At 38.3% G+C, this 13,689-nt stretch overlaps 1 protein-coding gene across 7 annotated transcripts in view; it reads left to right on the top strand.

Moving 5' to 3' along the window:
* LOC126762274 (formin-like protein) overlaps window positions 1-13,689 on the top strand; it is an 89,546-nt gene that overhangs the window by 73,434 nt on the left and 2,423 nt on the right. For 4 of the 7 annotated variants that reach the window (XM_050478920.1, XM_050478919.1, XM_050478918.1 and 1 more), the window contains 6 exons: window positions 1,788-1,874; window positions 6,840-8,567; window positions 8,623-8,836; window positions 9,619-9,911; window positions 9,966-10,520; window positions 10,907-11,026. In XM_050478920.1, coding sequence (XP_050334877.1) covers window positions 1,788-1,874; window positions 6,840-8,567; window positions 8,623-8,836; window positions 9,619-9,911; window positions 9,966-10,520; window positions 10,907-11,026 — 2,997 coding nt within the window. Of the gene's footprint in view, window positions 1-1,787; window positions 1,875-6,839; window positions 8,568-8,622; window positions 8,837-9,618; window positions 9,912-9,965; window positions 10,521-10,906; window positions 11,027-11,236; window positions 11,371-13,689 lie in introns of those variants that run through there. The other 3 variants (XM_050478923.1, XM_050478921.1, XM_050478924.1) reach the window with 2 other exon arrangements.

The raw sequence follows: 13,689 nt of genomic DNA, 5'->3' as shown, positions 1-13,689 counted from the left end.
ATTTTATTCCTTAACTAAAATGAAAAGTCAGCTATGTCGATTTAGCCATATTCGTCTATCTTCTCGTCAGTTTGTATATATACGAACTAGTCACTCAGTTTTTGAGATATCATGCTTTTATAGCAATACCTGAATGTATTCTCCCGGCAAGGTACTGTTTTGCAAGTTCCGAGTGTATAAAATATTTGGTTACGCCCGAATTCAGTCCTATCTTACTTGTTATTACTGTTGCTGCGGTTGTTAATATACTGAAACAACGAGATATCAAAAAAATTTTTAAATTTTTTTTCTGCTAGTTATAGTTTTATGATTTGTGTTTTTCGTATGTATCTACAATATTTTGATTCGAAGAATCCAAGAATCAAGACTTATGTATATATCTTCGATAGGAAGTATTTGAAATAAGCCATTGTTTTAATAATATAACACTTGTAATTTTTATAACCTGAACAGGGTATATTAAGTTTGTCACGAAGTTTGTAACACCCAGAAGGAAGCGTCGGAAACCCTATAAAGTATATATGTATAAATGATCAGTATGTTGAGCTGAGTCGATTTAGCCATGTCCGTCCGTGTGTCTGACTGTCCGTCTGTCTACCGGAGACTTAATTCTGGTACCACGGGGAGCAGGAGCCCTTGGAGTTCGCTCCAACCTGCTCGTGCGGACTGGCCCCTCGGGGAGTATCGTGGTGGTTGTGGTTAAAACCCAAATCGCGGGAAGAACTGACTTTGTCAGTTGAATGTGGAGTTGCATTGCACTGCCAATTGGTACTGAAAATGCTTTGCATTCTCAGGGCGCTGATCAACGCATTGATTTGATCCGCTGTGCTTTTGAGCTCCGTGGAGTAAGGCTGTCGTCAGCAGGTGCCCACGTAAAACACACCGGACGTTGTCCGTCTGTCTGTCTGTATATATACGAACTAGTCCCTCACTTTTTAAGATATCGTTTTGCAATTTTGCAAACGTAATTTTCTCTTCAAGAAGCTGCTCATTTGTCGGAACTGCCGATATCGGACCACTATAACATATAGCTGCCATGCAAACTGAACGATCGGAATCAAGTTCTTGTATGGAAAACTTTCACATTTGACAATGTATCTTCACAAAAGTTGGCACAGGTTATTTTCTAAAGCAACAATGTGATCTCCGAAGAAATTGTTCAGATCGGTTAACTATAGCATATAGCTACCATACAAACTGAATGATCGGAATCAAATGCATGAATGGGAAACTTCCTCATTTGACGATATATTCTCACGAAATTTGGTATGTGTTATTGTTCATAGAAATAATGTAATATCGGAAGAAATTTTTCTGATCGGCTCACTATAGCATACAGCTGCCATACAAACCGAACGATCGGAATCAAGTTTTTGTATGGAAAACTTTTGCATTTGACGTGGTATCTTCACGAAATTTGACATGGATTACTGTTTAAGGTAATAATATAATCTTCGAAGAAATTGTTCACATCGGATTACCATAGCATATAGCTTCCATAGAAAAAGAAATGCTTCTGTGAAGGGTATATTAGCTTCGGTGAAGCAAGTCTAAGTTAACGTTTTTTTTGTTTTTGTTTATTATTGTTATAATTTCGTAAAACATTCTTCGTATGGAATGATTGATACTAATGGAGTTATGTCTATCTTAAGGTTTATATGCAGAACTACTTAAAATCTTTCTTTGAAAATATTCTTAGTGTTATCCCAAAAATTACTAAAATACTAATAATATTATCTATTAAAATTAAAATTTTTATTATTTTTTTGAACTTTTATTAATTGCAGGATATGGTGCAAGCGAAGGATCCGCCCTCTCATTATTTGAATAAATTGCGTACATATCTGGACCCAAAGGCATCTCGCAGTCATCGGGTAAGTTTGTTTTTAGAGCTCATCTTCATATGTACATATGTATGGTACATATTCGTAGTATTTGTAATGTTTTCTATCGTAAATGTATTGTAGTTGCAGTTGGTTGAACGAGTAATTGTCCCAAGTTTGTAGTTTAGTAGCATTTCTCATTTCTTGTTTCACTTTTGCGTTGTTTGGCTTGCGTTTCTTAATTTTTGTAATTTTTGTAAATTTTTATTTTTATTCTTAAATAGAATATAAACTTGCGAATAATTCTTTATGTTTTATAATGGCTTTTGGGTATCTTTCCGTCGTCTGTAGAATTCAGTATATAGAGAGCTTAACTGTTTTAATTATACTCACCAAAACCTTTCTGTAGATTATAGTGTATTTTAGGAATATATATATATGTACAGTATATATATATTTCATTAAGAAACTTTCAGGCGAAAATTTGTTACTTTTATGTTTGTCATATATGTATATCAATTTATACATACATTTATTCAACTAGATGTTTCTACTGAAATGATCATATACAGATCAGACAAAATTATCGGTTAAATGTAGGAAAAAATTAAAGACCGACATTCACCCAAGGTACAAATTATTAATATTATAAATTAATATTCTTATGTATGAAATAATCCAAGACAAGTCAGCTCGTCGTTTAATAATAATTACTAATAATGAAAATTAAAACTAAAAAAAATAATTTCAATTATAATTACAATATTTCTTAAAAATTATTAAAATTCCAATTGTATATTTAAACATAGACAACGTTTACGCGGTCATAGCAACAACGTTCCAGTCGTTTCTTCTTTTCGCTCTTTGGCGTCAATTCGAGAAACCAGGTGCAGCTAGGTCCATCTCCACTTTATCTCTCTAACGCAGTGAATGTCTTCCTCTTCCTCTGCTTCTACATCGGGTATTGAATCGAAAAACGTCAAAGCTGAAGTGTTCTCTTCCATCCGGACAACATCATCTAACCAGCGCATCAGCTGTTTCTTGATTCGCTGATCTATGTCAATGTCGCCGTATATCTCGTACAGCTCATCGTGCCATCAATTGCGGCATTCGCCGTTGCCAATGTGCAAAGGACCATAAATCTTCCGCAAAACCTTTCTCTCGAACGGAGTGTCGGATACAGACTTATCAGATGTCATTGTCCATGCCTCTGCACTATATAGCAGGACTGGAATAATGAGTGACCTATAGAGTTTGATCTTTGTTCGTCGAGAAAGGGCTTTACTTCTTAATTGCCTTCTCAGTCCGAAGTACACCTGTTGGTAAGAGTTATTCTGCGTTGGATTTCGAGGCTGACAATGTGGTTGGTGTTAATACTAGTTCAAAGCTATACAAAATTATATATGACTTCGAAGTTATGAACTGTCAACGGTGTCGTGCGAGCCAAGTCACGAGTACGACGGCTATTTGTTTGATGACAGGAGATATTTCGTCTTGCCATCGTTCACTACCAGACTCATTTGCTTCGCTTCCGTGTCCAGTCTGGAGAAAGCACATCTAAAGGCGCGGTTGTTGAGGCCAATGATATCAATATCATCGGAGTACGCCAGCAGCTGTACACTCAGTTAGAAGATTGTACCTTCTCTATTTAGCTGTGCAGCTCGTATTACTTTCTCCAGCAATAAATTGAAGAGGTCACACCATAGGTAGTCTCCTTGCTCGAAACCTCGCTTGTATCGAACGGCTCGAAAAGGACCTTCCTGATCCTGAGGGAGCTTTGATATTGTTCAACGTCAGCTTACACAGTCGTATTAGCTTTGCGGGGCTACCAAGTTCAGACTGGTCGATAGTAGGTTTTCCAGGTCTAAAGCCACACTCATATGACCCAATCAGTTATCAACGGCGGACTTCAGTATTTCACACACTACCTCAATAAGACCTTATATGTGATATTAAGGAGGCTTATCTCATGATAATTGGCGCAGATTGTGGGGTCTCTCTCTTTGTGAATTGGGCAGAGCACACTTAGGTTCTAATCGTCGGGCATGCTTTCATACGACCATTTCTTGCAAAGAAGCAGATACATGGGCCTTGTCAGTTCTTCGCTGCCATATTCGAATAGCTTGGCCGGTAATCCATTGGCGTCAGCCGCTTATCATAGTCGGGCAAAGGAACAGGTATCATCGCATCATCATCGATTGGGGAAACAGGTTCGCCATATCCAGATTTTATACTTTCAGTGCCGTTCAGCAGGCTGGAGAAGTGTTTCAATAACTACTACAGTAGCTCTAATCATCAGCCACTAGATTACCACTTTGGGTCATACAAGGGTACGCTGCCGTCTTGAATCTTTCCGTTAGTCACCGTATCTTTTCGTAGAATCTTCGAGAATTACCCCTGTGGGCTATCTTCTCAAGCCTTTCATACTCACGCATTCGGTCTCTTTCTTTTTTGTCTGCATATGCGTCTCGCTTTCGTCTTCAATTTACGATATCTATCGTACCCCGCTCGTGTTGTGGTCGATCGCAGCATTGCGAGGTAGGCCGTTTGCTTTCTTCCTACTGTGACACGGCAGTCCTCATCGTACCAGCTGTTCTTTCGACCTTTACGAAAACCAATAGTTGGGCATGCAGCTTTACGTAAGGAGCTTGAAATGCCATCCTACAATTTCCTTATACCAAGTCGCTGATGAGGGCTCTCAGAGAGCAGGAGTGCAAGTCGAGTAGAAAACTGTTTTGATGTCGGTTGTGATAGTAGCTGCTCGACGTCGTATCTTCCCAATATTTGTTGACGGGTGTGCTTTGCTGTACAGAGGCGTGGGGGTATCTTATGGTGTCGATGTTAGGTCGTACGCACATCGAGGACACTGGAGATATGTCGTCTATCTATCACAAAATGATGGTTTTGGTTGCGAACTTTTCGATCCGGAAACAGCCTACTTGGCTTGATGAGTTTTCTTGTGATGGAATCTAATACTACAAACAACCATATTTCGGGCTCTTACGAAGTCGAGCCTCAACCTATTTGGAGAGCTCTCACCATGGAGACTGATTTTTCCAACTGTTGTACCAAAGATGCCTTCTTTGCCCACTCTGGCGATAAAATCGCCAAGCACAATTTTTACGTCGTGGCGGGGGCAGTTTTTATAATCACGCTCCATCCACTAATAATATGTATGTTTGGGCATATCGCCCTTCTCTTTCGTCGGTGTGTGGTCCCGTCCATTACACTTCTTGGGAAGGCGGTGATGTCGTCTTTACTTTTACGAGGACATCAACCAGCTGAACATCGGCGTCCTCCCAATTTAGGGACCATTTACATGCCCTTAAATCTAATTCTCATTACGTTGTCTATGGTCATCATCAATTGTGGGGTCTTTCATCCAAGGCTGTTGTTTCCTTTTCATTGGGGTTGTTTTTATATGATTGGTCTCAAACCCAGCGCACAACCTCGCTTGCCGAGTAGTATAAAGTTTTGTACACATTTATTTAGCGGGCCGCATGCTTCAAGAGTGACGCCCGCTCGCAGCCGCAAACGCTTAAACAGAATATATCGGAGTGGCTCCGCTGAAGCTTTCTCTCTTTTAGTCGTGGGTTGGCTCCCGCATCTTACACAAGCGTTTCTCACGTTTGCAGGGTGCGCGGCGAGGATGAAAGAGTGAGAATTGGATATAGTCATACGACTGTAACTGCTAACCCAGAAGCATTGTCGTCCTAAAATTAAAAAAGGGTTTCCGAATATATAGTAAATGACATCAGTCCAGAGCCGCGAGCCTCATTATACATCATATAGTGGATTTCCATTCATTTTGGCTTTCTATCTGACTTTAAAGTGTTTATGTTGGTCAATATTTATGCTATTTTAATGAAATTAAGTGAAATTTTTTTTTTAATAATGTAGTGTAGCGCTGAATATGACCAAAATTGGTCAAAAACTTGGTCTACACTTCTACATTCCTAATATGCTGAAGTCAGCCATCCTCTGGTTCTCACCCCATAATTGGTTAAGTTTAGGTCACATACCATATATCTCATTTGGGTGAATACGCTAGATTTTTATATAAATAGTTCAAAGCAAAATGTAGTAATTAAACTAAGTGAGTTCATGATTAATAATACGGAATAAGTTAATTCCAGAACTAATTGTAATCCATTCGTTTCTTTAAACAATGCATATTGAGTTTTTAGGCAACATTTTTGAATAGAAAGTTTTGTAACACCTGAAAGTATTTCCCGCCTTTCACCTTTGTAAACTTCGTGAGTATAAAATGTTCGGTTACACCTAAACCTTGCCCTTCTTTACTAGTTTAGACTAATTTTTGTTTTATTGCATTGACTAAGATATGATACCTGAACGCCACTAGAAATGTAAAGAATACCAAAATATTCACCGAACTATTCTCCGTAGACTGTTTTGATGTTTGTGGTACTTTGGATATGATCTATAAGTATTGAAGAGTAATAAAAGCATCTTGGCTTGCGCTCTAATCGACTTACCTGCTACTATCTATACTTTTGCGGTTTAGATGAAACTTCTTTACCTTGTATGTAGTCAAATTAAATTTCTCTTAAAAATACTGAAAATTAATGCAAACTTTTCGTTTTCTCTATTTATACACTCACACACTTACACTACAATTCTTTTTTGTTATTTTGTTTTTAATTTCTTTTCATGCTTCTTAACTTACAACATGATTGACTTCCTACACTTTTCAACGTCACCAATTCCCACACATCTTATACTTTCATCACTCACTTGTTGACGTAATATGAATTTTTTTGTTTGTTTTCGGTTCGCTTTTGTGCACACCTCACCTGTCCCAAAAATACATATACAAATATACCTGAAACACCCTGTATATCCTAACAAACTCCTCCTGTTGTGTGTGTGTTCGTAATCATCATTACTCCTAATTACGGATAATTTCCCAATGTCTCTGATCCCAACCCCTTTCCTTCGTCACACTTTTACCTTGCTCCCCTCCTCTCCTGTCCGGGACAATTTTTACACTTACAGCTATTTTTCCTCTACTTTCTTTGTCAGAAACGCAAAATGGTCGGTGAATCCACATCGACGCAGGTGCTGCGTGATCTTGAGATCTCGCTGCGCACCAACCACATTGAGTGGGTAAAGGAGTTTCTTGATGACACGAATCAGGGTCTCGACGCACTCGTTGATTACCTAAGTTTTCGACTGCAGATGATGCGACATGAACAGCGTGTCGAAGAAGCACTCTCCGATTCCGATGAGCGTCTAAACATGACGAGTAGTCAGACGGTGGGAGGTGGCGGCACCGGTTCGGGTTCAGCGGATGGTCTTTGCAGCACATCGGTGGGAGTTAGTTCACCACTGAGTGGTAGCATCAACATGGATGGTATGCGACATCACCAACATTCACACGTGGGTCACTCGGGCGGCAGTCTTAATGGTTTTTTGCGTCCCTCGCTGGCCGAGGTGCTTGACAGTCCCAGCATTAGAAGACGCTCCAGGCATATAGCGAAATTGAATATGGGCGCATCTACAGATGATATACATGTGTGTATAATGTGCTTGCGCGCCATAATGAACAACAAATACGGATTTAACATGGTAATACAACATCGTGAGGCCATTAATTGCATTGCGTTGAGTTTGATACACAAGTCGCTGCGTACCAAAGCGCTAGTGCTGGAGCTTTTAGCTGCCATTTGTCTGGTGAAGGGTGGCCACGAGATCATTTTGTCCTCGTTCGACAACTTTAAGGACGTGTGTCAGGAGAAGCGACGCTTTCAAACACTCATGGAATACTTCATGAATTTTGAAGCCTTCAACATTGACTTTATGGTTGCGTGCATGCAGTTCATGAACATTGTGGTTCACTCTGTGGAAGATATGAATTATCGCGTCCATCTGCAATACGAATTCACAGCTCTTGGTCTTGACAAATATCTGGAAAAACTACGTATGACTGAATCAGAAGAGCTAAAGGTGCAAATTTCTGCATATTTGGACAACGTATTCGACGTGGCGGGACTAATGGAGGATTCTGAAACGAAGACTGCAGCGTTAGAACGTGTGCAGGAGCTTGAAGATCAGTTGGAACGAGAAGTAGATCGGAACTCAGAATTCATGTATAAATTGGCTGAGCTCGAGACAGAAGTTGCTGTATTGAAAGCAGAACGAGAGGATTTAATGACGACAAAACTGAAATTTGACGAAGAGGTCACAACGTTGCGTCGCATACTCAAACAAAATGAACAAGAACTGAAGAAACGTGAATCTCTACTTCAAAGCAAAAACCTCGAATTACAAACGTTGACTCGTTCATTACCACGGTCTGGTTCAAATAGTGAAACATCCCTACAAAATGGTGGGGCGTCGCCAGATAAATGCATGTCACCTCCACTGCCACCTCCGCCACCACCACTGCCGTCTGCCATGTCACCTGCCAGTTCGGCGCCTCCACCGCCACCTCCGCCCGCACCACCTGCTCCGCCACCACCGCCCCTAACGCACGGCGGTTCCATGAGTAATGGCGGTACATTATCACCTACAATGTCGACAAACGGCGGCTCGATAGGATCACGTTCACCGCCATATGGCTCTGGTCCAAATGGTGGACCTATGATATGTGCGTTCCAACCGCCACCTCCACCTGTGGCCGGTTTCATGCCCGCTCCAGACGGTGCCATGACAATCAAACGAAAAGTGCCGACCAAATACAAACTGCCCACGCTTAACTGGATAGCTTTAAAGCCAAACCAGGTGAGTTGATGACAATTTCTTAATAGTTGATATTTAATCAAGATTTATTGCCCAGGTTCGAGGAACAATTTTCAACGAGTTGGATGACGAAAAGATCTTTAAACACATTGATTTCAACGAGTTCGAGGAGCGCTTCAAAATTGGCATTGGCGGCTCATTGACAAATGGTAGTAACACTGAAGTGGATGGTCTACACTCGTATCCCAGTAGGCGCTTCAAGAAACCAGACAATGTGTCTTTATTGGAACACACGAGATTACGAAACATTGGTAAGGCACCGATTTCTTTTTTAATTATGCATGCGTACTATGTTAGCTAAAACAGCAAGACTTTTTAATTTAAATTTCGCGCGGAAACCCATTCGTCGAAATAGTTTTTTTTTCTGGGTTGGAATAACTGCCAGTGGCATCTGTGCCAAATGTCTTGTCAAAATAATTATTAGTGTTTAGTATACGTTTGTCTTTCTGAAGTACGTAAATATCGTGGCAAAACTGAGCCGAAGCTGAAAAAACACACCAAAGAAGATCGAAAATCAATATTATGTTGACAATTTTCTTCGCTTATCAGGGTGTGGTGCACTCCGAATTCCTTCCGACCGCCCAAATTATCAAGATGGAACATTATTTGCGCGAAGCTATTCGTGAGAAAAAGGCCGGAATTATGGGCCAGCAACTCGGTAGTTTTTGTGCGATAATGCACCGTCGCATACTACATTGATTCCTCAATGATTTAGCTAAGTGTAACTTCTGATCATTCAGCAAACCCAAACGACCGCTTCGGGGAAACCCTTCTGAGCCAATTGAAGATATTAAACATGAATCGGTACCCTCACTGAAGACTATTTCGGAAATTGACTTTAACAACAATTTTTAGGATTGGAAAATACGTTGGCACAAGTGTATTGCGGCCAAGGGGGATTACTTTGAGAGCAACGACATATATTTTGAAGAATAAATTTAAAAAATAATAAATTATGAACAAAGTCTTACTATTTTTTGTTCATGGTAGCGTATGTGTATGTGACATATTTATGAATTTGTATCTTCAACAGCAATATCTCGACGCAAATTGGATATGCCCATCGATGAGGTAATCGCTGCCATACATAGTTTAGATTTGAAGAAACTGTCTCTTGAAAATGTGGAACTGCTTCAAAAGATGGTGCCCACAGATGTTGAGGTCAAATCTTACAAAGAATATATAGCCGAACGTAAAGATCAAAACCTACTCACCGAAGAAGACAAATTCATGTTGCAGTTATCGCGGGTTGAACGCATATCATCAAAGCTTTCAATAATGAATTACATGGGGAACTTCTTTGATTGCCTTCATCTAATCAGTCCAGTGAGTTTTTAAACATGTTTTAAAAATATTTATAAAAATTAATTTCACTAACAGCAAATACAAGCTATAACAACAGCTTCGAACTCGCTTAAGAAATCGGTGAAATTCAAAGCTGTGCTGGAAATAGTTCTCGCATTTGGCAATTATCTCAACAGCAGTAAACGAGGTCCGGCTTATGGATTTAAATTGCAGTCGCTTGATACCCTAATCGATACAAAGTCAACCGACAAACGCTCATCGCTATTGCACTATATTGTGGCTACCATCAGGCAAAAGTTTCCAGATCTGCTTAATTTCGACACAGAGTTGTATTGCACTGATAAAGCGTCTCAAGTGTCGCTAGAAAATATAGTGACAGACGTGCATGACCTAGAAAAGGGCATGGAACTGGTAAAGAAGGAAGCAGAACAGCGTGTAAAAGGTACACAAACGCATATTTTACGCGATTTTCTCAATAATTCTGAGGATAAATTAAAGAAGATTAAAATGGATTTAAAGAATGCTCAAGATGCATTCAAAGAATGTGTTGAGTATTTCGGTGAATCGTCTCGTAACGCTGATGCAGCTGCTTTCTTTGCGCTAATTGTGCGTTTCACTCGAGCTTTCAAAGTAAGTAAATTTCAAATAGTAAATAACAACATTGCGTCACTATTTGGCAGTTTGCACAAGAGGCTATACCCATGCTGAAAATCTGTTCTTCAGCCTGTAGTAACCAGTGTAAATGACACTGAATGGTAAAATAGAAAAGTTAAAATAAAAGGCATATATGTACATGGTGTGAAATGGGCATGGACTTGCAAAATCCAAATTCTTTAGATGCAGCATTATAACTTTCGTTTAATTTCAAGAAGTGCTTTCATAACAAAGTATAATTATACAGCGTTGTTCTAGTTTTACTGAAAGATATTATTTAGTGTTAATTATATTATTGATCCAATATACATACTTATCTACTTTGCTAACTTGTTGTTTGGTAAACAAATCTCCATTCTTAGATTCACGATCAAGAAAACGAGCAACGCCGCCGCTTGGAGCAAGCGGCAGCCCAGGCCGCCAACAAAAAGGAAAGCGACCAAGTGTTAATGCGCAACAAAATGAACCAGAAGAAACAACAGGTAAAAGCGTGCACTGGAAAATTTCTGATTTTCTTCTTTTAAAATCAACTATTTCTTATCAACACTAAGGCTTCTTAAATGTATTAAAGAAAATTTCGAAATGATTTGCATTTTTTGGCTAAGGCGCTTCATAATTGATCATTTGTTTGGTAATAGTGTTGGTTGCAGTTGTTATTGTTTTTTTTTCTTCATTAATTCATCCACATACAGAAACTGGGTTGCGTGACTATGGAAAGCAGTTTACTACACAAAGCGCTTATTAATTCTGCGTGAAAAGACAAAGCGCAATTGTCGCTGATAAATAAAAATCGGAATTTTAAAGGATTAGAAAAATACAAAATAATGTACAGTTAAGCAAAAGATATGAATTGTGCATAGTCGTAATCGTTATGTTAATGTAATTTGTAACGTGGCGTGTGGAATGTTTTGCAAAAATAATATTATTAAATTAGATGCAACAGGTGTTTGGCTTAAGTTAAATTGAATAATAACCGTAAAAATTGTATGTTGTTTGGTGTTGGTGTGCTATTGCAGCAAAAATGCATTACACAAAGTCCAAGTCGAGGATACGAGCGTAACAAATATCGCGTAAGACATTTTACTCATATTGTGATGCCAATATTTTTTAATAAATGTACATACATATCAATATATCCGCTGCCTAACTATATTCATATGCGACCATAGAACAAGCTTAGTACCACTACACAACGACGTACATACATCTACACAACATCTTAGCACAATAAAATTCACTTACATACATACATGTACACAAAAAATACTGCTTAGTTTACATAATTTGATAATGAAACCAAAATTAGCCAAATAGAATAAGAAGGAAGTGCCTTAAAGTCTATTAATATTTACCATCATCATCACAATAATCGTCACCACTACAACCATTACTATATTCGCATCGATCCTACGATCACTAAGATCATCACAAACACCACTACCACCACCATCACAACCACAATTACCATTCTTCCTGATAAGCGATAAGGAGCTCACATTTGGTAACACATAAAAGATAAATTAAAGATCTGGCTTAAGTCATTCCTTCTTGCCGTCCGTTTATAGGATTAATAATGAGTAAGTTATATCGGAAACCAAAACTTCAGTTGCTTCGTAGAGAAATTTATACTTACATTTAGCAATAGCTTTCCAAAATGCATACAACTATGTAACATACAATACGTATTTATATTTGTTTACGTTGTCCTTTTTGTGTGTTCTCAATTTGTTTGTCTATTTGTTCATTATACGATTTGTGTTCCATTTTGTTGATTTAATATTGTTTATTAATTTATGAATTCTTTCTACTCACCCTTAAAGTAACATTTAATATTAAAGGCTAAACAAATTTTAGAATTATGTATATATGTATATGTGTAACATATAACAAATTTTATGTGAAACTAACAAATAGTACTCAAAGTTCGCTAAACTCCAACACATTTAAATGTAGGTGGAAATATTTTAAATTTAAAGGAATAGCTTGCATTATTCTCGATGCGGCTCCAATTCTTTCTGTTCCTTGCTTGAGTTTGCAGCATCATGGTTCTAGCGCTTCAGCATTCTGGTCCACACCATCAATCTGAGTTTGCTATTTCTGCACCTGCGAAGTAGAATTTGTTTAGGACGATAGTTTTCGGCTATTATTCTGCCGATATGTTGTTCACATTGTTTGTAGTTTAATTTTTATCCGACACTGTGTTGCACTGACGACCTTTGACAGGATATTAATACTTTAGGTTTTCCTTTATTTCTTGCAAGACCCATAATATTTGCAGCTTTTCCATTTATTTAAAGGTCAAATAGTCTTTAAATGTCTATCGATATCTATATCATCGCCAAATGTGAGTCGATTTCAAAAATTGTGCCTTTGGTACAAATTTCTTGTCACATTTTCAAGATTGAATTGCAAATATGAAAATCAATTATCAATTATCAATCCTTATCAAAGGCCGTTTCTTTAAATACATTCATTCCATTATGGTTTTAGTGATATTTTTTATTGTATTGGATATACCAAACTCATATAATCATATAAGGCCTTTACTTCCCTTAGCTTTGTAAGCATTTGTCTTATAAATATCTGTTATATTATTTAGCAGTGACAGTGATCTTTAGTTTTCTCAATTTATTTTCTTTTTTGAGCAACGAACTTGTTTGAATTGCGGTTTCTGATTGTTGTTTCTCATGCTTTCTAGTTACACGCTTGCTGAATCATGTAAAACATATGGCGAAGGGAAACATCATCGTAAGCGCGTAATGGCCTCCTCTAGCTCCATGAATTCTAGTACTTCTGCTGACGGCTCGTTAATGTTTTATGGCCCCACCTCTATTTGGCGATTTTCTTTTGGACTTCTCGACGTTTGGGTCCCCTAGCTGTATATTTTTTTGGTCGAACATTGTGCTACCTATTCTTCGTTTTTCGAGGCGGCAGAGTTGTTTAGCTTTTCACCATTGTGTCAAGGTGTCATTGAAATTTTCTCTTTCTTCTGTCGCACTATTCTCAATAGGCGCATGCACATTAATAATGCTAATATTAGAAAACTTTAAGCGTATTTGTACGATTATACCCATTCTTAACTTATACCCTCAAAACAAAAATGCTGTTGCTTAATTTTAACACAGACTACAAAATCTAATCCAAA

The sequence above is a fragment of the Bactrocera neohumeralis genome, chromosome 6 (genome assembly GCF_024586455.1).
Source record: "Bactrocera neohumeralis isolate Rockhampton chromosome 6, APGP_CSIRO_Bneo_wtdbg2-racon-allhic-juicebox.fasta_v2, whole genome shotgun sequence".
NCBI classification, from domain to species: domain Eukaryota; kingdom Metazoa; phylum Arthropoda; class Insecta; order Diptera; family Tephritidae; genus Bactrocera; species Bactrocera neohumeralis.
This window is presented reverse-complemented; position numbering and strand designations above follow the sequence as displayed.